Source organism: Lissotriton helveticus, chromosome 11, assembly GCF_964261635.1.
Source record: "Lissotriton helveticus chromosome 11, aLisHel1.1, whole genome shotgun sequence".
Classification (NCBI taxonomy): domain Eukaryota; kingdom Metazoa; phylum Chordata; class Amphibia; order Caudata; family Salamandridae; genus Lissotriton; species Lissotriton helveticus.
The window spans coordinates 692,375,703-692,400,776 of record NC_136072.1 but is presented as its reverse complement, the minus strand read 5'-3'; the positions used below and the strand labels follow the sequence as shown (position 1 = coordinate 692,400,776).

The 25,074-nt window shown below is 41.7% G+C and overlaps 1 protein-coding gene across 2 annotated transcripts in view; it reads right to left on the bottom strand.

The window, feature by feature from the left end:
* Window positions 1-704: 704 nt before the first annotated feature.
* Window positions 705-25,074, bottom strand: part of LOC144791782 (indoleamine 2,3-dioxygenase 2-like) — a 280,183-nt gene continuing 255,813 nt past the window's right edge. The window contains exons 7-9 of one of the 2 annotated variants that reach the window (XM_078666549.1): window positions 12,364-12,415; window positions 9,962-10,110; window positions 705-1,492 (exon numbers count right to left, since the gene is read on the bottom strand). In XM_078666549.1, coding sequence (XP_078522675.1) covers window positions 1,122-1,492; window positions 9,962-10,110; window positions 12,364-12,415 — 572 coding nt within the window. In that variant the 3' untranslated portion in view covers window positions 705-1,121. The remainder of the gene's footprint in view (window positions 1,493-9,961; window positions 10,111-12,363; window positions 12,416-25,074) is intronic. The other variant, XM_078666548.1, reaches the window with a different exon arrangement.

Sequence of the window (25,074 nt, the reverse complement as noted above, 5' to 3'; positions counted from 1 at the left end):
CTTATATGAAGAGCTAGTCTTCAGCTACTTGCATAACTCAAGAAGTGAGGAGAATGAGGCTCTCATGTGTTGAAGGAGGTCGTTCCATGTGTAGGGTGAGATATAGGACAATGAGCGACCTCCAATTTTGCTTTTGCGGATGCAGGGAGTTGGTGCTAATGAGAGTGAGGCAGAGCACATGTCTAGTGGGTTGGTGAAAGTCTATGCAGCTAGTCAGGTATTCTGGTCCTGTGTTGTATAGGGCTTTTTATGTGTTTGCGAGAAGTTTGAATTGGCTGTGCTTATGAATGGGGAGGCAGTGAAGCTTCCTGAGGTGCAGTGTGATGTGGGTGTGGCGTGGGCGGTCATGTATGAGTCTTGCAGCTGCGTTCTGGATGCTTTGGAGTCTGTGTAGGAGTTTTTGGGAGATTCAGCCATATAGAGTGTTGCTGTAAACCAGCCTGCTGGCGATTGACTTACTTGCTATGGAATTAAGGTGAGAAGGAAGAGAGGCAGTTAGGTAATTGCGTTACACCATATTAATCAATGTCATGCATGTATCGGCTCCCTATGTGTGCCTTCAGAAAAATATCAGATTCTTAACCTTTATCTCAATTTAAGAAAAACACAAGATACTTGCATGGTGCATAATTGTACTTCGTGACAGTAGCCTATTCCACAGTCAAAATAGAAATTAAGGAAAAGAGCCGAAATGCTTAAAAATATGTGTGTCTTGAGCAAGTGCCATGTTTTTCATCAACATAAGTCACCCAATACCATGTGCACGCTTTAAATGTTTTTCGACTTTTTAGCTTATTGTACTGAGTAACATCCATTTTTTTTAAAAAAGGCGTCGACTTTTTTATTAGAATTCTTTCAAAATACAAGCACATGAAATACAGTTCTGTACTGTAACAACACATATAAATAGGCACACAAATGCACATTTTATATTTTCATTGGTACAGTTCATAAACCTGCCAATTTGTATTAAACATCCAATCACTTTGCTATTTGAGACACTCAAGCTCAGTTGAAAGTTGAGTTTTTCATGGCATTCCATGAATACAGTAAATTATTACATGGTGAAATACGCACGAGTGCTCTAAACACAAATGTAATCATTGACAAATGTTCTGTCTTTAAACTTTGAAGACCACTTTTTTGGTTGTGTCGCGGACACTTTTCAAAAAACACATGACTCCAGTTCCTCCTGTACCTTTTTCTTCTAGTGAGGATGGAGGAGCCGGAAGAGACTTGCCAGCATTCATCGATTTTGCTCTGTTTGCTGCTCTGGCATTCACTCCAGCAATAGATACATACTTGCTTACTACTGTTATGTGATAGTTCCTTACTTCAACTAGGGCCTCTACACAGCTATTGTAAGCAATGCACAGCTTGTTGTTTCCAGAGGAAATTACATGTTGTTGAAGAGGAGGAATCAGCCGGATTTCATCTAAAAAAGCCTTGTGACTTGGAGGCATGTAATCTCTCATTCTGTGAAGAAATGAAGCTAAAAGAAAAAGCAGAACCGAAGGTCACGAACATATTACAATCAAGTTATCTGAAAAAACACTCATCAAACAAGAAAAAAGGTGTGCAGACACTGTCAACAAAATGAAAAAAAAGTAATCAACACCTTGGTAGGAAATCTAGTGCAAGCAGTGTAACCTCTATCCCACCACAAAGATTACCATTTAGTAGCCGAACAACATCAAAAGCTCTGATTCAAGAGTCCAAGGTTAGGGCAAAATTCCGTTCCCAGTGCAAATATATGTTTCTACAGGGATCAGAGTAATGACCCCTTCAGAGATTTTTGAATGTGGTAATTAGCAGGTGTGAGCAACGTTAACCTCCCCCCCCCCCCAATTTTCCCAGGTCAATTTTTGCAGGTCAAACTTGCTGAGAAACGTGTGTAATTCACTGTGGCATGCACTGAATTATGCCTCCTAAGCCCCATTTACGCGTTAAAATGCAGAGTAAGAGGAATTTACTAAATCTGGTAAATGCCTGAAACCCATTCTGTGACGGTATAATAGGTCTAAAAGTGCATGGGGCAAAAAGGAGCTCTCATAATTACATATGATCTTCGTGCACACCCACAGCTCACTGCAAAGAAAAATGTTTGTTCTTATTCAGAAAAATGCCATTTAGAGCAAAATGAATATTTGAAAAAATAGCCCCAACATATCAGTGTCTACATGATGAGATACTAAAGGTCCACATTGTGCGCAACATCATGGCACACCTCAAAGCTCAATCAAATCCAACTGTATTTGTGTGAGATTTTCAAGAGGGGGGGACAGAATAGTCTCTGCTGTTGACATAATGAAAGCCCACCCGAATCTAAAATGAGGGTGACAGACCTTCAGTTTGGCAGAGTAGGTACTCCATTGCTGTAACATGTCACTATACGTCACTATAAAGTATATATTTAGATGAATCATAAGTGACATGTCTCTTCCAACATCACAACACATTTCCATGAGACACTTTTCTCTCAATTTATTTTTTACTTTTATATAGTACAAACCTGGCCCAAGAGTATCAATGGCAGGATGAGGGGCAGAGCTGTCATCTACCACATTTGCAATTCAAAGGCACTGTCTCAATTCACACACAAATGACTTCACATTAGCCTGTTGTGCCCTCAGACAGACTGGGACCAAAGCAGGGAGGAAGGAAATTCCAGACACTTCTGCAAGGGAAAACTCCACAAGCTACTCCCACTTTAAAGGTAAAGGGGGCAACAGAGATAAGAATTGGACTCTGTCTGACCCACTATTCAGTACACTCCTGAACATGTGGATGCTACTGAATAAGGACTGCCATGCTGGCCTGCCTTGCAGTCTGAGAAGGAAGACAGGACCTGCATCCTTAGTACCCGGCTGAAGTGACTCCATGGATCAGCTGACTCACCTTCTGTTTTGAGCTAAAGGGACACAACAAGCTCCAGGGGCCTCTCTTTAACTACTCTTCTGACATGCTGCACTGGGCCTGCAACTGGACCTGTCTGAGCCATGCCGGCCTCTGCTAGAGTGGGTCCCTGATCCCCAATATGTGCCTCCCCCTTACTGGACCCTTGGTGTGGCATCAGTTGAGCTCCTCCTTGAAAAAAAGGATAAATCCTTAAGTTATGGACTCTTCAAGATGGCGAGCAGGCGCATTCAAGCCGAAACTTGACACCTGTGCCAAAAGCCAACACAAACCTCTGGTGAACCAGATGGCCAGCTATGGCCAGCTATTGGGATCTTTTCTTCAGGCCTGGGGAGATGCTGTTATCACCAGGGCGATTAGATTTGCCCACGATATGGTCCTGGGTGACCTTAATATCCATCTGGATCAAGCGGACAGTAAGGATGCTCGTGACCTGCTGGATATTTTACATCTGGCTCAGCTTGACCAGCATGTCAGCCTTCCTAGTCATCAAGCTGGACACATACTTAACCCTATCTGTACCAACTTCCATATCTTATTAAGGGCCACTCGCCCGGTCACCTGGTCGGACCATTTCATAACCCACGTTTCGTGGGAAGTGTCTAATACTGAGCCTTTAGCACGCTCATGCTACAAATCAGCCTTTGGTAAAATTAACCCACTTGAACTTAATATGGCCTTGGAAGCTTCTAGGCCTAGCCTGGTAGGGGAGCTGGAGGAGTGTTTGGCTGAATTCTCTAAGCTGGGTCTCGAATGCAGTCACTACTGTGGCCCAACAATGTTCCAATAGGTTGGCTAAGGAATCTCCGTCCAAACCCTGGTTCACTCCAACCCTCAAAGCCTTGAAACATGACTAAGACCCTTGAGTGGGCTTGGTGGAGGAATGGGTATTGTCCGGTTGACAAGCAGAAGCTCAGAGATGAGCAGAAAATATACTATGCAGCCATTACATTGGCTAAAGGTCAATTTTACTCTGGCCGTATTGAATTAGCCAGTAACAATTCTAAGGAAATTTTTGCTATTGTTCAGAGCTTCCCGTCCCCTCTGGCCCAGGCAAGTGTGTTGTCATCTTCACCTTCCTGGTGTAACAATCTATCCTGCTGTTTTAGGGATAAGATCCGGGCTATCCAAGCAGCATTTACTCCCTGCTACATTGGAATGGAGGCTTCTTTGGTGTGTCAACCTGTTGGCACAGCTAATTCCTTGTCGGTATTTAGGCAAGTCTACCCATTGGACTGTCTTAAGATCCTTAAGGGTCTAAAGTCTGGCTCGCCCTTGAACCCATGTCCTGCTAGAATACTGGCAGAAGTTGCAGGGGTCGCAAACACAGAAGTGAATACCATCATTAACATGCGAATCTTGAGCAACAGCCATCGGCAAAGCACAACAGGATCTTGACACTACCGCTATTACCATTCAAGATTCCCAGCCTGCTCTTCACGCTGCAGCGAAGACCATTACAGATGCTCTCCCTCCTCCCCTAGGCCTGCTCCACTACGAACTGGAATGTTCATGCTAGACTTTAGAGTGTAACTTTTCAGCAAGACTAATCTGGTCCCTTTTTCAAGCCCGTGCTCTATCGTGGTTGGCCTGAACTTGTTACTTTCACGCGGTTCGCATGACTAGATAGTTGCAAGTGGCGCTTTGTACTTTTGGCACTATACTGACCTTCACTCTTTGAAATTGCATATCTACTGTTTGGATTTTTACTGTTTTCATGTCAAAATAATTATTAAATTGTACTCTATTTTTCTAAATCAGTATACTTTACACATTGTCTTTAAGTTAAGCCTGGCAGCATATTGTGCCAAGCTAGCATAGGGTTAAGCACAGGGTAATTTAGTGACTTTCGTGGTTACCTCTCACAAGGATAGTGGCTGTTGCTTAAGAGACACTAACAACCCCCTCAACTAACAATCCAATTTCTCTCAAATATGAAAAATTGACTATCAGAAAATGCATAGGTCATTGGTATAGTTGAAGGATGGCAGCCACAATACTATAGCACGTTCTGGTATTATATATATGGCTACCTAAATGCTTTTAGTGTTCAGCCATCTGGACAACCTCATCCCAGGATAGACATCTCAATGTGTATGACACCAAAACTTGTTTTTATATCTCGACTGTATTCTTATTATTCCAATGCCCTCAGCACTTATTTAGAACCATTCTCTTCATTTTTATTTTGGATTTGTAGCACCAGCTTTTGTGAAATCCTGCATCGTTTTCTACCATAATAAACACTGGAACACGAAAAACGATGAGATGAGACAGGTCTAAACTAGATGTGTGTGTTGAATCTACAAGTTTGGCCCAAGTAACTAATTCTACAGGATTAATTCCTTAAACCTTTGCCTACTATTGTGGCATGGTCCTTCACAACAGTGCGTGATGGCTCGTTATCATTATAAACAGGATGGTGAACAGGCCTTAGCTATATTCCTTCACATTCATGGTTCACAAGACAGGTTACACACTCTATCTGCACTCCCCAGATCCTATGATCAGTGGCCAGTATCAGAGTGCCTATGTGTCCAACAGGAAACTGAGTCCCCATCCTATTTTAGAGGTTGCATTTGGTCTCCATTTTAGCATTTCTTTTTAATTAAGCATCTTTTTATGATGGTGGTTTGAATTTGTTTACATTACAATGCTCAGGTATGGTGCATGCATTTATTCTTGAGTAGACATTATTGTGTTATACTCTGCACTGTTTGTTCCAGGGTCATACCTATTAAAGCGCAATGTCTTTGTTTTATTATGTGCTCGTAGGACACAACTCTTTCCCTCCACACTAATTAACAGTTGTTTTTTGTGCCTCTGTCACAGTGGGATAAGGCTGGCATTTTATTAAACAGCATCCTTGCTGAATAGAGTGAGAGGCACTTCACACTGGTTTTATCATGAACGCTACTGTGAACTGTAACTGAGATGCAGCTCCGCAGACCCAGACCTTCATCCTGAGAAGAAAGAGAGCCGTGCCAGAAAAGCTTGCAGGCCTGCACACTCAGATGGAGTACATTTGTTAATGCAGCTGAGCTAATATACTAAGGTACCAGGTTAGATCATTCCAACAGGTCTTGCAGAAGGTTATTCCCAACATGCTCTCATTGTATATAGTTATTAGTAGGGGTGAGAGGAGTGCTGTGAAGTTCCGCAGGAGAGAGGAGTACTGATTGTACACCCCTTGTTGCTTGTAAAGCAGACAAGGGCCTCTGTTTTTGCAAATTCAATTTGTGTTGCACTTACAGCACCTGGCAAGAGGTTCTATTTATTGTTAGAATCCTATTAGCATTTTCTTACAACAACTACAGCAAAATGATGGTGCACATTTCCCCAAGAGAACCCCCACTCACTTTAAGTAATAGCCATTGGCCAGGGAAGCAGTGTCTAGTGGGGAGCAACTCCCAGCACTGGAGAGGAGTTTGAGTCCTGGCTGTTACGGTGCTTCATTTGTCTCCAGCTGCCAAATCTGTGCCTCTCTTGTACCCGCTACCCTTCTGCTATGAAATTGGAGACCCCACGGTCCCAACAGCATTTGACAACTCCAGCGCAACCCCCAGGCCATGCAATCAATGCCCGGGGGGTTCTGCCTCTTGCACAAACGGATTTGCATCCATGGGCCAGTTTCTGTGGAACAGGTGCTGAGGCGTCCAAAGTCTCCCTTCTTCTCTTTGCCCCTTTATGGGGTGAGTGCTGCTGTGGGTTCCTCTCCATGGATCTTGGGTGAGTATAGCGAGCCCAGGAGCTGCAAGGCATGGCCTGGCTCTCCTGTGTCAAGCACTTCCAGGGCAGAATGTTATGTTGGGGCTGTCAACGATCCATCTAAGCCTATGAGGTTACACACTGGGCTCATTCTGGCACATTTCACTTCTGAGTCATTAACTCAATTAAACCGAACCAGAAACAGACGTGCACAGGCTTGCGTGGCACGCATGCTGGCTAGAATCAGCGGCCATGCAAATTAATGAGGAGGGGTTAGTGGCCAGTGAACTCCACCATGTTGTGGATATGGAGTTTTTTGTCGAACGCCGCACTACAAGCGGAGCGGCAAAACTCTGCACACTCTGTCGGCAGAGCGGAGTTTACCGCCCACCCCTAGTTATTAGTGAGTGATAGGAGTAATATTAGACACAATTTACATGGTTGAATTGTTTGTGTTTTTCTCCATTCTAATAATGTTTATAACAATGATGTCTCATCTATCTAATAATCGCAGCTCATGTTTTATTTCCAAGGATTAGATCTTTTCAATCAACATTTGAAAATGTATTCTTGTATCCTTACTTTGTGACACCTTGGACATGTAAAACGTGACAAACTAAAGGGTTAGATCTATTTCCACAAATTCCATGGCAATCAGAGTGGTCATGTTCAAGGTTTCTGACAACATCTATAACTATGGAAGTCTAGATGTTTAGGTGTGGTACTATGAGCTAGCTGAAACAACATTTACTGATGATATAAGATGGCTCATTCTCCTTATTGTGAATTTTGTTGATCTAATACACAGTCTTCCTAAATTCGCAGGAACTGTATAACAATCCAGGAGTGTAAAACACAGGAACAGTCCACATAAATTCCAGAGGATTCTAGAGTCCCTTGCAAGACTACCCTTTAATGTCTCCAGAGGAGCTAGTGCCACTGGACAGTGAGATAAGGGTCTAGCATAGTCCAAAAAGTGAAAGTCCACATTGTCTTTCACTTCAGAGAGTAGTACAACCAACAGGGTTCTTCATTTAATTTCTTCAGCTGTTACCAGAGCTTCCCAGAGATATCCGCTTGTGGAACAATGTAAAGTTGGCTGTGAACAGGTCTAATAAATGGGCATCTTTGCCACATCATCTCTCCACACATGATGCATCTGCCTACACAGCATCATGGATAATTCAAAATGGAGAAATCAAGTTTTGATCAACCACACCTTTCCTAGATCCTGTACTTTTGCACCAGACACAGCATGCTGTTCCTTTGCTCCAAACTTCAAAAGGAAGGCCCTCGTGAGAGTGGTGCCAGAGGTCTGTCTGCCTCTCTGTCTTTTGGGGCATGCCCAAGCTTGTAATTGTGAGTTAATTAGCCCATGCCTTTTTCTTGCCCATCTTCTTTCTCTCCCAGTAGCAGGCTATCCCTCTACAATTCAGCCTGTTTTAGGGAAGGCTCTGGTGGGAGACCTACCTATCTGCTGGTCACCAAAGTAGTTCAGAGATTAATCCATCTCTTTATCCCTGAACCAAATCCTTTATATTTTTCCCCATCCCACTTTCTCTCTCATGAGCAGGCTAAACCTCAGCGAATGGGCCTGTGTTTTTGAGGGAGACTCTGGGGGATATTTTGGTCTACCAGCTGGCCAGCATGGTAGTTCAAAGCCTGAATCTCATTAAGGGCTGATGAAGGAAAATACTACTAAAAATCAATAGTATAAGAAGGGATACATTATGGCCAAATTAATATTCTATTTTCACAATTAACTTTTTTAAGACTAAGAAGAGAAACTTTAATGTTTGCTCTAGCTTATGTCAATGCAAAGTTAATATTTTGGTGCAGTTTTCACCTACACAGTGAACACCATAAAGTACTACAGAGTTACAGTGAAGCATTACAGGCTCAACGTAAAGCACTACACACTCACACTACAGTAGAGGAATAAATAGTGATATTTAATTTAGGATGCTGAATCAAATTAAAAGGCCAGCACAACCAATATCTTCGAATTTCCATCTGCGAAAGGCTTCGACGTGCAGACAATGGTATGAGTTAGACTGTAGTTCCAGCCCACACAGGAGTGCAAAAGCCTGTATACATGTAAACAGCACAGGGCCTCTTACCCCAGCTGCACCATAATGGATCTTATTTTAAAAAGTGGAAACTGATGGTTAGCACTCAAAGCCATTTTGCAAAAGCGGATGTAAATGATATTCAGGTAGTGAGACTCAGTGAAAAACATGACCCAAAAACCTGGGGAACCAATGATAAAATGTCTAGGAGGTTATGATCGGATGTGCCCCCTCTTCTTTTTAGAAGCAATTGCTAATCATTTTAGCAGGGTATAGGTTGTGCTCATGTAAACATTAGTATGTTGAGCTGAAAAACTCTGCACTGCTCAAAGTAGAAGCCTTTGAGGTTAAAGAATGAAAAACAAATTGTAATGCATGACACTGGGACCCATAAATCTCTGTTCAAGCCACAGTATCAACTTTGGAATTCCCGGCAAATCACACGAAAAGTATTCAAATATGCATGGGCATTATCATTTTTCATTCAATAAGGCCTTGGCATTTTGCTACATGCTCTTGTCAATTGCTACCCATTTGCACAGTGGAAGGTTTTGTAACTGTGGGAATAATGGAAGGAGGCATTGTGAAGGGTAAATGGGGTCCTATGGAGCACTGCATGTTCTCACCAATGTCCCATATGAACGTTTCCTCTTGTTTTGGAATTGTAGTTGCAATGATGGTGCTTCGTGAATGCAAATGCTAGATGAAGATCAGCTGTCCATTGTGGACCCACCAAGCTGCATTTGCACCTGGTTGCACATATTTGCAGAAAGAATTTGTCTGGTGGAGTAGGATGTTCGTAAATCTTTTTAAGAAACTGCTTTGCCATGTGCTTATTGATAAATTCAGCACACAACAAAATATGTGTCTGATCACATTGCATAGACTGTGCAAAAACAACACTGCAATGTGAATTAGTCAACAATACGTATGGACCAATGTGGTTCCAAAGCCTCTGTTGAAGTTAGCAATAGCATGGTTTTGTAACCAGTCAAGTTCAAACACCATCCCCTAGAATACGAGTAAGTTGAGTTCCACTTCTTATATGTCAAGGAAATATCTATTTACTTATTGTACAATAATTTCAATTTTTCCTTTCAATTGCCTAACACCTTTTAAACCATGTGTATATTGATTATTTGCAATCTTTGCAAACTCGAGCATAAAATATTAGTAGTATTCATTTTTCGTCATAAAACTACCTCCCGCTAAAGAATGGGACATTAGTATTTCAGTTCAAAACATTATACATATCATTTTTGACTTACCACTCTCTTGGCTATGTTGAATGCCTAAGAATTCATCAAAGCTCTGGAGTGTTGTGCTCTGGGCAGCACTTCCTCCTGAATATGCCATTGGCTCTTCAGAGACTCCTTCATATATCAAGCCATCGGGCATCGCTGAATTATCCTTCCACCTGCACAAGAATATAGTTCAGAAAGAGTGAGTGATTTTGCACCATGATATCTAAGAACTACATTTGCAAAGGTAGAGGTAGGTGTCAATCCTAAACAAATATTGGATCTTATGTACCAATGTATTGCAGTTTGGTAAACAGTATGACATTTATTTATGAATGCCAACATTGCGATTAGAGACGCTCGCCTTCTAGAACAATGCACCTTCAATCTTAAACCACTGCACATTGGTGAGACTTTGAGAGAAGAGTGAACTACAGAAGAGGATTGAAGCGACCTCTGTTTTTACTTATTGATTCTTAGATAGGACTTGTATTTTCTGAGACTCAGTTGGCACAGTCAAGGGTGGATTTGCTGTGTGCCCTGAAGCAGAGGATCTCTTAGATAACTATAGAGCAGTTCTTGCCCCGGTAAAGGGTACCTCAGACTCCGGCAATACAAGTTGGTGTCCTGTATGTGGGTAGGAGGCCAAGGGGCTTTTGAAGTGGAGGCAGTTGATAAACTCCATTTTGAGGGCCATCGAGTGATGCTATAGAAAGACACCGGGCTTGACGTGCAGGATATGGAGGCAAAAGTTCAGGTCCTTAAGCTCTTCCTCAATGGAGGAAGCACAATCAAAGTTAAAAAGTTCCAGGGAAAACATCTGAAAATGAATAAGTGAGGAGGCCCTGAAATCTGCTCCTGTTAACTGAAGCATTACACCAAGAGTGAAAGACAACAAACTCCATGTTAAAGTCCCATGCAGATCCAAAGAAAACTGTCTATTTGCTTCTCGCTCCTATGGCAGATGTCTGGTTGGTACCCAGGCTCACGAAGCAGAGAAAAACCTAATTGTCTCCAACTGTTTCAAAGATGCCCCCCGGGGAAGGCCACTGCCGCAGAGGACCCATCAACATGTGTTTTGCATGCTATTTACCATCAGATTATGCCCCAAAAGTGAGGGCAAGTTCTCCTGGCGACTCAACAGCCAAGTGTGCCATAGTGCCCTTGGAAAGTGTACCCTCAGGAGGGCTAGTGTCAATGGGGACCACCCAGCTTTCAAATGCTACAAGGTATGAGATAGAAGACCCACTGTAAAAAGCCACTGTGGAACCCCAAAACTGTGTAGAAAGACCCAGTAGAGGGATGGCAGGCATTATCCCTCTCCTTTAGCTCTTGACCCCCAGAAGGAGCAAAGCAGAAGATGGGCAAGCACACAGTTTGCCTGCTGGCAACTGCATGGCCTATGCCATGACTGTGCAGGGGAAGCAGGAACCTAGCTCCAGTGGTCCACTCCCATAGAGCACATGGTAGGGGAAGAACAGTCGTGCAGGTGCACGGTGCCCCGCCTGGAGAAACAGCATAGAAAACGATAAATGCGGACGCATTTGACTGTATGGCCGATTATATGACATTTAAATCTACGCGACTTGCATGTTTCCGTGTGTACTACATGCCTATATTTCGATATTTATCACCGCAGTTCAGGAAAATATTAACACGTGTGAGAAATAAATGGACTGCCGTTGATATTTCTGAATCAAAAGTTTCTCTTTGGCAGTGGTCTTCCAACATTCCATGCAAAACACGATAGTATAAATCTGTAAAATCATCTGCTAACTTCCCCCAACCCATAAAAAGACATCTTTGAGAAAAACGTAAAAATGTTAATTATTGCAAGGAAGACAGAAAACATTTGAAGGATTGTAACGATATTTATTTCCCGGAAATGTAGATAAAGGCACTTATTCAGTAGCGATTTTTAATTTATAAAACTAAACGTAAGCCGTGCAAATGAGCCAAACACTTTAAGTGACATCAAACGAGTGATCTGCAATATTCAAATTCTCAAAACATTAGTGTTGCTTTTACTCATTCCAAATGCCATATGTAACACAAAAAAATTGCAAGCTACGTAGCCAACTTAGCAAAGGTACTTGGAGGACACAGGCCTATTTAGACCAAGTAATCCTGAACATAGTGTTTTTTACTTTTCTCCTTTAATTTTCTCACATTAACATATTTACTATTTCAGACACTGTACCGTTAGAAGATCCCCTTTAAATGCACCAACTAATAAGTGCATTAGTCAAATTTCATGTCACTTCCCTAGACCCCCTGTAGAGCCCTTTGTGCCCAGGGAGAGGCGCACTCTATAGTTCAAAAACCACTGCTACATTGAATTTTATCATCAAAATTGTTTGCATCCAGTTTGATATGTTCATTATTAAAACGCAGCTGCATATTAGGATTCATTAATAATCAATACTTACCCAGAAAGAAAGATCCTGATGACAATATAAAATATTGCTGGATCAACATAATCTGAGAAAAGAAAATGTGAAGTAAGTGTGTATGTATCAACAAACGAATGCATCTGTGCAAACATACAGCTTTCACTATGTTGAGGTGACAGCAGTCATAAGAAAAGCTTTGAACTTTGAGACCCTCTTTTGCTGATCTCTCTAGGAGATTTTTAAAGGTGACCTGACACATTCTGAATTCTTTCTCCTGTTGCAACTGTTTTAGTGTAACTTTGGCAGCATGGAAATCCTCACACAACAGTTAAAATAGGATTGGTTCCTTCTTTAGGACAACAAAGGAATTCTGCCACCTGTGTGATGGTACTACGTTGAGCCAACACAGTGGGCTAGCTTTAGTAACATTAGCGGCCGGTGTATTGATACAGTGGTGGGAGAACGGGGGAGAGTGGAAGCATAAGATGGAAAAAAACACCTACCTGCAGTGCACCCCTCTCTCTGCAGGCACAGGTTCCGAGAGTGCACTGCGGCCAATCCTGACACTGCTTTCATACTGCTGAACCCAGCATCAGGATTGGCCTGAGTTCTGAGGATTTGCTCTCCCAGTTAGTTTGGGAACCTGTGCCTGCTGTCTCTAACCTGTAAACAACAATACAGTGTATGGGTGTTTCAATTAAATAATCCCTTTTGGCAATACAACCACATTCTTAAGTATAGTGGTTTTAGTGGTTTATTTCACACTCATTTTTTCTTTCTGGAAGCTGTTATGAACATTTATAACATGTCTCTCAGTTGAAGGACCACATTTTTTGCGGTTATTTACACATATACATTTCACAATCTTGACAAGACAAACACAAATTTTAACATTTACATACAAAACCACAACAATTGTGAAATAGACCAGTTTTTTACTCTCTAATTAGGGCACATGGCAGAATTGTCTTTTGTGTATCAATCTTAATGAACATCCAGCCAGTGAGAGCTGGTTGGGATTCTGTAGTAAAACAACAGGCCAATTGCCGTGTTTGCTAACTATTTTTAGCTATTTCACAATTAAATCTTTTCCAAACAGCTTGGTCAACGCGTTTCGAACCCTTTGTGACCTCTTGGGTTCTCCTCAGGACCGGGACTTGGTCAAACACTAAAAAAATATAACATGAAAACAATGTTTTAGATTTATGGTCTCATCCCCCACAGATATCCCTACTAGGCAGAAGTAATAACAAGCATTTGCAATGCAATAGGTCTCACATGTGCAAAAGTTTGAGCTATTGGCATTGTAAATGACAATGCCTTTTATTTATGATCAGAAACAAAAACATAAATAAAAGTCATTGTCATTTACAATGCAATTTGCTCAAAGTTGCGTAAATGCGAGATCTATTACATTGAAGTTCCTGTCAGGCAGAAGAACTGGGTGAAAAGGCATCGCGTTTCCTGGAGACTGAGGTTGGAGCGGATAGGTCTGTTGTGCTTGATCTCTAGCTTGGTTAATCAGACAGTGTCTGCAGCTGCCCTTTGTCTGGACTCTCACGCCAATGCCACCATAAGCTCCCGCCAGACTGTGTATGCGGAGGTGAGGCTGAGGTGTGAATTACGACAGTGCCAGGGTGCACTTTCAACAAGCATAATGAATACGGACTAAACATTTTAAAACTTGTGACCTCTCCTGATACACAGAGCTCTGCTTTCAGCACATTAACCCGTGCTCTGAAATACCTTACTAGCGTTGGTAAACATGACTGGGAAGTTTTACACAGATTTCTGCATTGGGCACTTTAACCCAGTCAGCGACGTTACAGGCAGTGTGCCCTGGACAAGAAAGTCACTTAAACATACCTGTCAATTGTTTACACACACTGGCACACGTCCGTAGACTATCTGACACCAGTTCACCATCACACACAACCGTGTACATGGGAATACAAAAGCACATAAAACACTGACACAACAGCACCTTCATTCTGACACGTGTGTATAGAATCTGACTCAATAGAAAACAACCTCTGCCACGAAAGAATACAGACACTACAAGATCATACACAAAAAACACACGAGTACACACTGACACTAAAGAACACACACATTTGCAAGCCCATACATATTATGACACAAGCACATACAAAGTGATACAAAAACATATACAGTACTGCCGTAAGAGTATACACATTTTGACACATGAGCTTAAAAGCACTGACACAAGTCAATGCTCATAATTGGACACAAGAGCATACACATTCTGACACAGGAGAACACACAAGTGCACACACTAACACAAGAACACACTTAAGCACGAGAGCATACACACATTGACAGAAAAGCACACACACTGTTCCAAGAGCACAACTACTATCAGAAGGGCATACACATCCAGTCACAAAAGCACTGACATGCACAAGCTGACACCAATCATACACAAAGTGACATTTGTGTGCATGCACAATATGAGACATAAGAACAGGCAGGGATACTGGAGTACACAAATATTGATTCAAGAGCACCTGCACACTCTGACCAATGAGTACACAAGCACCAACAAAAAAGCTTTCACAATGTGACATAAGACAAACGTGCTAACACAAGAGTACACGTACACTGTGATTCAGATGCAACAGGAAAGCATAAGTGGACCCATAAACACAAAAGCATGTACCCATACACATGAACAAAGGTATGCGCACACCGGAACAAAGTGTCACAACAGTGACACAGAGCGTAAACACACACGTGCACCAACTTCACAGTACTACAAGCACACACTGAAAGAAAAAATGACACATATACTCACACTAGAGCACCTAGGGTAAGACAAACGCTAGACACGTACACACACTAACGTGATTGAGAGCACACACTGATACAGCAGTGTGCACACATGGATTTACATAGAGTGCACACACGCGTTCATCGGAGCAGACATATAGACAGGGGCAAACACTTGCACAGGAAAAACGACCAGTGCTGCTAACTTCACGGATGGGGCACTTTGGAATCATCAAACTTCACCATTTACATAACAGAGCCCCTGAGGAAGAGGTAGAGCAGACGCTGGGCAAAGAAAGAGTGTAAGAGGGGGAGGGGCGAAGATAAAGAGGCAGAAAGTATATGCAAAAAAGAGAGAAAATGGAGCACATGAGAGATGAAGATGCAAATAGAGAGCGAGAGAAGTGCAGACAGGCTGAGAGGTTGAGATACAGGGTAATGAAGGGAGAAGGAGAGACACGGAGAGGACTGGGACAAAGGAGTAGTAACAGAGGAAGCAAGACAGGTGAAGAGAACTGTAAACATAGAGAATGTGTAACAGAGAGAAAGGATAGAAGACAGACACTACCAGAGAAACAGAGACACAAAGAAGGAGTAAGAGAGAAAAAAAGTGAAAGAGGGCACTGGAGAAGACAGAAAGGAATAGTAGCAGATAAGCAAAAGTGAGATGGGTGCTGTAGCCACCTAGGAATAAACTGAAACTGACCAGAAACAAAGGTGGGTTAACATAACAAGTTATAGGAAATAAGCATAAGTCAGTTGTTTGGATGCTCGTACAGCCACACAAAGGGAGGTGTGGGAGACAAGGCCGCCTGCCCAGGGTCACTGTTCCAGGGTCACTGTTCCTTCCTCCTCCTCAGGATTGCAGCGCCCACCTCTAAGACTTACCGGCGGCGGGTGCACCGACTCCTTGGCACTCTGCGCCTCTTTGTCCTCGCAGGTGAACTGTCTGAAAACGCAGCAGCTGGCGTTAGTGGCACCAGAGGAAGTATTGAAGCAGGTGAGTTGGTCGCGAAAAGGAGGCTTTCTCTGCTTCTCCTCCCCTGTGAATACTATTGGAAGGAGAGGTGCCACCAGCTAAGCTCCGCCTGTTTCGTATGCCTAGCACTTTAGATTCTAAAAATTAAATGTAAGGTGGCCTTTGTGGACATCAGAGAGATTGGAGAAAATAAATAGAGTGTACGCAAGGGAGAAATAATTGAAGCCTTGGAGGGTTCCGAGTGTGAAATGCTTACCGTTTGCAACACAACGGGATAAATCCCCAATATGAAAATAACTCATTAATAAAACATACAGATCATCGTAGGAAAAACTATATAGAAAACAGTTCTTGCTTTTAGCATAATTTATTTTGGAAACAAGCACACAAAAAAAATCTTATGGGCTCATATCGATTCAACGTATCAAAATGTAAAGTTGCTTCGCTTTGAAATGGATCAAAAAAGGAACAAGCCCGAGAGTGGTGCGCGCACGCACGCCACAGCAATCCATGTGGTTTCAATTATCGCGCCCGTGTCTGGGCACAATAATTGAAACCACATGACGGCCGTGTGGGTAACATACACCAATAGGCCATGGATGGAGCAATGCACCCGCCTTTGGCCAATTGCATGCTGTCTTTTGTAAAAAAGACTCACACAAAGGCCAATAGCGTGGCCCAAAACGAAAAGCACACGCACGAGCATGTGCGATTCCTGGGGGCGTTTTCAAATCCCCTACAAAAATTCTCTCACTGTGCGGGCGAAGCTACGCACTGCAACGCTAGGCGCGAGACCTAAAAAGGATCACCTTTGTGTTTGTGATTCTCTTCGCGGACACACAACATGTTCCACTCGTGTCTGAAATACAACCCTTCCATGTATGTGAGGGTAGGCTCTAAAGAAAAAATCACAATGTGGATTTAGGCGCGATACCTAATTGTTGGTATTTTAACCTTATTTTAGCAAGTTGTCATTTGGTAGCAGCGTGATGTTAATGGGTATTTCAAATTGAAATGCAGAAGCTGCATTGTAATGCATGCTTTTACATTATGTAACTTAGTGAGCAGCCATATCACAATACGAGTTTAAGCGCGATACCTAATTGTTAATGGACTTCTTTTAGCAAGTTGTAATTTGGTAACAGCGTGGTGTTAGCGGTTGTTTCACATTAAATTGCAGGAGCAGCGTTATAATGCATACTTTCATATTCTATAAATTAATGAGCAGCTGGTTCTCAAAAGACTTGGAAGCGACAAATGCATAGTTATAACCTTTGCAGATTTTTACTTGCCTTGTGTAGTGCGGACTTCTATTTCCTCCCGTACTGTTGATCCCTTTAGACAATGTGTGTACACTTTGTTTCCTTTCAAACTGTCCGGAATGTGCCTTCAAACATTGATGCACACATTAAAACTCTCATTAATTATAACTTGCCTTTGCTTTTCAAGCAACATGGAAGTCAGTCGTGCCGGCATCAATTGTAGACTGTTTGCAACCGGGCACCTGCCGGTTTGAAATGCAATGTGGAATCATGTGGTTGTGCAAAGTTATAGCTGTTCAGTTAGATAGAAAATTGCCTTGCACCTGCAGTCATTAAAAATCTTTTCGCAAAAGAAAATCGCGTGGGATTTAAAGTCAGTTAAGACAGCATTGAGGATATTCTGTGAGGTGAAAAAATATATCTTGCATCTGTAGTCATTAAAAACTCTTGGCAAGAGAAAACCACATGGGATTTAAAGTCAGTTGATTTCTGTCATTTCATTAAGACTGCGGGCGGCTGTGTGGAACTTCATTATTAGATATGCTTCTCTCCTTGTTAGAGCTATTTCTGGATCACCACCACTTGAGTTAGGCTTGATTATGCTTAGTACCGTCCAATGGAAGTCTTTTTCATTATGTTGATATTCTTGAAAATGATGGACCAGAGGTGCATTCTGTAATTTTTTCTTCAATCTAGAGTGATGTTGCGCAATTCTTTGTCGGACCTCTTAAGTGATTTTTCCAATATACATTTGTGGGCAGGGGCAGATGGATTGCGTAAACTAAATGTTTTGTTTGCCATTTGAGAACTCCCTATGTGTCCATTGTTCAAGGGCATTTCTATATATCATTCCTTCAATGGTAGAACTGCAAGACTGACAGCTTCCACATTTATGACGGCCTTGAATGGGTTGTAGGCTCAAAAAGGATTGTAACGTGTCCAGTTTTCTTTTTTTGTTGCCCGACGCCCTGATTATGCACTGGCCAATACCGGTCTTCTTCTTTAATGCAAAGAGTGGTAACTCTAAGGGCCATATGTATCAAGCCCAAATGGGTTCGCAAATGCCGAAATTCGCAGAATTCCGGCGTTTGCGAACCCATTTTCGCTAAATGGTATGTATGAAACAATTTTGGTTCAAAATAAGGAATCGCAAAATTTGCCATTCCTTATTTTGCGATTGCATTTAAGGAATTGCAAATTTTGCGATTCCTTAAATGCAATGTATCAAGAAAAAAAAAGAAAAAAATGCCCTTAAGGAATCGCAAATTACCACCAACTTCTAGTTGGTGGTAAGTTGCGAAATCTTTAAAAAAAGCATTTTGTTTAAAATCAAAAGGTGCCATGTGATGCTCATACATGCCCTTAGGGCATGTATGTGCGCCATATGTGCACACATGTCATTTACAGGGGTGCAGCAGGGTGTCCTTTGGACACCCCTGCACCCTTGAAAATATTCTCAATTTGCGATTAGCAAATTGCTAATCACACATTTTCTCTTCATTCCTATGGGCCTCCTGGCCCATAGAAATGAATGGGAAATTATTCCTTAATTGCAATTAGCAATTTACTAATCGCAATTAAGGAATTCTAAGGAATCGCTAAAAAGAAGCGATTTTCTACATACATACCATTTTGCGATTTCTAAATAGCGATTCCTTAAAAATCGCTGTTTAGGAATCGCAAAACGGAATGTTGATACATATGGCCCCATATCGTCATCCATTCCTTTGATGAGATGCCAATTTTGAGGACTGAGCTTTTTTGAATGCATTTGTGTGTGGGCCAAACGTGGAGACACAAACCAGTCTGGTCATTGCAGTTTTGGGCTTCTTTTGCAGCAGTTCCTCCCTGGGTGTGAACCAGGCTCTCCTCCTCAAGTGTTTTTCAGGTATCCTTTTTCTCTCAATTTCTCCATCAGTGTTGATGAATGGAGGTCATAGTCTTCCCTTCTTGTTCAGTTGCGTCTCACTCATAAAAACTGGCCATAGGGTAAGTTGTCTCTCAAACATTTAGAGTGAAAACTCTTAAAATGTAAAGCAGTGTTTTTATCCATAGGTTTGGTGTACAGAGTGATTATTAATCCAGTTTCAGAGGGTCTTACCTCAACATCAAGAAATGTGAGACTTGTTTGACTGGGCGCTAGACTGAATTTTATGTCAGGGTTTCTGTCGTTCAGCCAGTTGTGGAAATTCACAAGATCTTCTTCACTGCCTGCCCAGATGCACCAGATGTCATTGATGTATCAATACCATTGTAATATATGGTTGACAAACGGATTGTTGTTATACACATACTTCTTTGTATCTAGACGTGTACAGGACCCCATTTCTGGGGAGAAGGGACATCCCATCGAAGTCCCTTTTATTTGGACAAAGAAATCATTCTCAAACTTAAAATAATATCTTTTGAGATGTTGGTATTTGATGAGGGTGCTCTCTGCTATCCAGATAGGATTCCAGTGCTTTCTATGCATATTCCTGGGGAATTTGAGTACATAACGAAACAACATCTAGTGTTACCAATCTCTGATCAGCAGGGTCAAACTCAAACCCTTCCACTTTGTTGATGAAGTCTATTGTGTTTCTCAGGTAGGAACTTATGTCTTTCAAGAGTTGTTTCAGGAAGATATCAACATATTGAGACACAGATTCCAACACAGAGTCACACCCAGAAACGATTGGGCGGCCAGGGGTATTTTTTGCGTCCCCATGTACTTTAGGCAAAAAGTAAGTCACAGGTGTTCATGGGTATCCTGGGTCTTTGGGACTTGTAGTCCTTCATCTGCGATTTTTTGAATTTCATTCTAGATTTCTTTTACTGGATCAGTGGCAATCTGTCGGTACCAGGTTTGGTCGAGAACATGCTTTCTTCCTTCCGTGAGGTAAGCATCTCTAGACCAGATGACCATTGCTCCGCCTTTGTCGACCGGCTTAATGATGATGTCTTTATCTTCTTTTAATGCTGTAATGGGCAGTCTTTGTTCTTGAGGCAAGTTGTTTTTAGTGTACATCTTCTTTGTGTTCAATTGATTGAGGGATGGGAGCACAACTTGTTCAAATGTTGGTATTTCTTTGGAAAGGCTGTAGCTAAGGGAGCCAAATGTGGACTTATTCCGTAACCCTGAAACCTCAGCCTTTTTTGGTGTATTCTTTATTGTTAAAGAATGCATTCAGTCGTATCTTGCATGACAATTCCATTGCTTCCATTTTCAATTGTGCCAAATCTTGTTTTTGGCTCAGTGTAAATTTCAGTCCTAATTTCAAAACTGCTTGTTGTTCTTCAGTGAGAATTTTGTCCGATAGATTGATAGTAGATTTCCTTACAACTTTAGTACTGGCAATGCAGCTCAGGTTGGAGAGAGCTCAGTGCTCATAACCATTTGGCCGGCCTGAGATGGCCAGCCAAACCATCATGCACACTGATAATAATCCCTCTCAGCTCACTATAACTGCTGAATTTCTCTGGTTTTGTACGAGTGAAATACCACCCTAAACCTTTGGTTTTTTCAGTGAATTGCTAAGGTTTTTTTGAATTCTGTTTCCTAACTATAATGTACATGGAACCTTTAGCTTTTTGTCAGTGAATTTCTAAAGTTTTTTTAAATGCTAATTGTTAACTATAACTTCCCTGCAACCTTTGTTTTTTTCAGTTTCTAAGGTTTTTCTTTCAAAATTCTATGTCTTAATTGTAACATTCATTTTGCTTGTAAGTGAACCTCTAAGATTTTTATACTTTCTTTCTATAATTGGATATTGTGTATTATATTTATATAATATACCACTCATGTTTGATTTCATATGTGTTTCTCAGAAAGTGCAATAATAACTGGTTGTATTGTTAACAATTTTGCAAGTCGACACAACATTCTTGCATTTACTGTGGAGAGTCTCTCATAAGTAAATGTATTTCACATACTGAAAAATACACTTAAAGATATTTTTTAAATAAAGTTTAGGTCTAAATATTTAGTAAAATAGCGTTTTAATTTTACTTTCTGCAATCAATTTAGAAGAAAGCCACCTTTACAAAAAAAATAATTATTCATGACATCCTACGTCATTGCAGTGGCGTTGGTAGTCATGAAGAGCGTGTGGTTTGAACAAAGTGTAAGACATATAGACATATTCTACAGTATATTTAACAGTAGAGCTTTATTAGTGTTCTTTTCAAATTTATATTTTTGTAGTGAGTTTCCAGAATAATTGTCTTCAAACACTATTTTCCGTTTCCTCGAAGACACCGGAAGACGCAATGACGTTGGTAATCGTGGATAGTGTCTGTTTTCCAACAACTCTGAAAAATATATGTAGACGTATTGTGAACAATTTTAGTATAGCTGTTTACTTTTATAGAATTTAGAGCTCTGCTTTTCTTTCCATTTTTAAAGAAAACTACTTTACACTTGTATTTTTGAATTCCTCTTCACCGCGGTAACTGTGATTATTTCGGTCTTCACCAATATTACACCCACTCCTCCTTGTATCTTCTTTCATAGAACTTCATTCTGAGCAGGTGGATTAATTTTGCTGTGCAAAGTTTTTGGCCGTTTTTTTCTCTAAAAAATGGCAACACAGCAAGTAGATGGGGGTCAGCAGGAACAGCAGCTGGACCAGGATGTGGAGGAGGTGGAGACGATAGATTTGGAAGAAGAGGAACCTCCACAAAAGAGAGCCAATGTGGCATGAGATTTTTTTTAAATCCCTCCAGTGGAACCTAAAACAGCTGCCAAACTTGTGCGATGCACAATCTGCGACAAGACCCTCTCTAGAGGGATACACAATAAATATTCATGTGGGATAACTTTCATGTTTTACCACCTAAAAACCTATCATAAAAAATCTCCAACTGGCGATCAACCAGAGGGAAGCTGGAGGACCATCTACTTCAGAGGCAGCAGCAAAAAGTCCCTGCCAGAAAGTTTCTTCTGAGCTGCAGACTACTGCAACAGATATGGCTCCGGAGCTGTCAAGAATGGCCATGTACTGTAGTGTTGTTATGAGTGCTGGTGAGCAGTGTCTTACAGCTATTCACAATGCTGCAAAACATCATACATGCTAATTTGTTTCCCATTTTATATATTTTATATGTTTTGCACATTTTCAGTGCACCTTTTCCAATTCCTGCTGTTGCAGATGCCATTTTTGTTATTATAAAAAAGAACAAAAACAATGTATTATTTTACAAAAGTACTAAAAAAGCTCTACCTCAAACCCTTAGGAAAACTCAGGGGAATAAGTAGCAGAAACTCCAGTCCTTTCACTGGTCAAGACAGAAGAAGTCACTGCAGGCCAACACAGCAAAGTGGTAGTTCCTCCGGACAGCTTCTCCGGCTCTTCTTCTTGGCAGGTTCCTTAGTCCAAATGAGTTCTAAAGTTCTGAGGTCAGGTCCACAATATTTATACTATTTTTCCTTTTGATATTTTAGACAAAGTCTCTGAGTTCAGTAAAAACCAGTTTTGTCCTCCCAGTTCCAGCTTCACTACAGGAGGTGGAGACAGCATTTTGAAGAGCAAACACTGCCTATTAAGGTGCTAGTAGAAACTCCTCCCACCACTCTAAATGCAGAAAGGTCTATACAGCCTGGCAATGAGTCATTTGACAAAGGCACGGCACATCTCAATCCCCCTTGTGACTGTGAATGCACATCCTCAGCTCCTGTCACTCCAAAACTAGACGGTGAATACACAAACGAGCAGAGGCACACAGGATGGTTAAGCACGAAAATACCCACTTTCTAAAATCAGCATTTTCAAACATGGAATTTAAAAATCACCATTACTAAAAAAAATGTGTTATTCAATTCTGAATTCAGAGAGCCTAAACTCCATTTCTCTATCTTGTCCCAATGGAAAATTACACTGGTAAGATGCTACAAGGTAGCTCCCATGCTCATATATGGGACAGACAGCCTTTTAATAGTAAAAAAACACAGCATTTCACTATCAGGACATGTAAAACACACCACCACATGTCCTATCTTTCACATACACGGCTCCCTCCCAATGGGGCCACCTTGGGCCTACCTTAGGGATTACTTACATGTAAAAACAGGGATGGTTAGGGCCTGGCAATGGGGTGCACTTAACTCACAAAAAAGCGAAGAAGCTATGCCCAGTGCTTTGGAACTCATCCAACTGGAAAGCTGGAAAATTCCCCTTCGTGTTAGTAGATTTCACATTAGGGGAGAAGGACAGAAAGAGTTGAAACTCAGTTACAAACCAGACTCTGAAAACAAGCCCTCAAGCTTGTCAAAGACTGCCCTCACCCACTAAGTAGTGGCATGCTTCATCATTAGGCCGCTATAAACACCCTGGTGGAGACCAACACTCAGTGTGGAGCGCTGAAAGAAGAGAAAGAAAAAATAGATAGTCCCCCAAATGACGGATCACAAAAATGCAGAGAAAAAAAGATAGTAAAACTGCCTAAGTGGTAACCTTTACATTTATTTTTTTCTGGGTCCCACTTGACAGGGTTAAAAATCAATGGTGGGTGTGTGGGAGAAGTTACCTCTCCAACACCACTTCTGCTCCTACCAACATGTTTCAGCCAATCATCCTAGCCCTACTGGGTCGCTGGCCTTCCTCAGGGTTCTGATCCCTCTAGATATGCTTTTAAAATGTCTATACTTTGGCTATAGTCAGTGCCTTAACAATATATTTCTGCCTTACTCACCCAAGTTGCATTAATACTTCTCTCAACTCGGGCCATTGTGGGAACACCGCCCTTTAGTCAAACATAAATCAAGGGTTTGGCATCTTCCGAAGCCACTCTCAGCCCTACGACACTGGGTGCACTTGCCAGGTCGACATGGCAGTAAAAACCGATCACAGACACTGAAATTGCAGGTCTGAGACACCTCTGAAAGGTTACTTGTGTGGGTGGCACAACCAGTGCTGAGGGCCTACCAGTACCACTTGATTTATAGGCCCTCGGCACTCACAGTGCACTGTACTAGGGACCTACTAGTAAATCAAATATACCAATTGTTGAAACCAATAATAACACAATTTACAGTAGGAGAATTTTCACTTTAGCACTGAAAAGTGAAAAATTGCGGCGAGACACTAAACCAGCAAAAACAAAGTCCAGCATGCCATCAAAAACAGGAGATCAGAAAGCAAAAAGACAGGGGAAAAACACCAAAAGATGCCAGGTTTAACACACCCCAAACCCAAAAAATCCCTTAGCTCCCATACACACCCTAAACCCTAAAAATGCTCTTGCCATCCAAAAAGCCACCCATGCCACCCAAAAACCCATATGCACAGTAAACCCTAAAAATGCCCTTACCACCCAAAACCCAGACTCACCCTATACCCTAAACATTCCCTAACCACCTATAAACCCATACCTACCCTAAACCCTAAAAATTCCCTACCCACCCAAAACCCGTTCCCACCCTAAAGCCTAAAAATACCCTTGCCACACAACACCAAACCCACCCTAAACCCGAAATATTCCCTAACCATCCACAAACCCACACTCACCCTAAACTCCAATAATACCCTCACAACCCAAAAATCCATATCAACCCTAAACCCTACAAAATATTCTTGCCACACAAAAATCCATACCCACCCTAATCAATAAAATTACCCTTACCACCCAAACAACCATACCCACCTTAAACCCTAAAATTCACTTGTCACCCAAAACCCCAAACCCACCCTAAATCCTAAAAATTCCTACAACCCAAAACCCATATACTCTTACCCA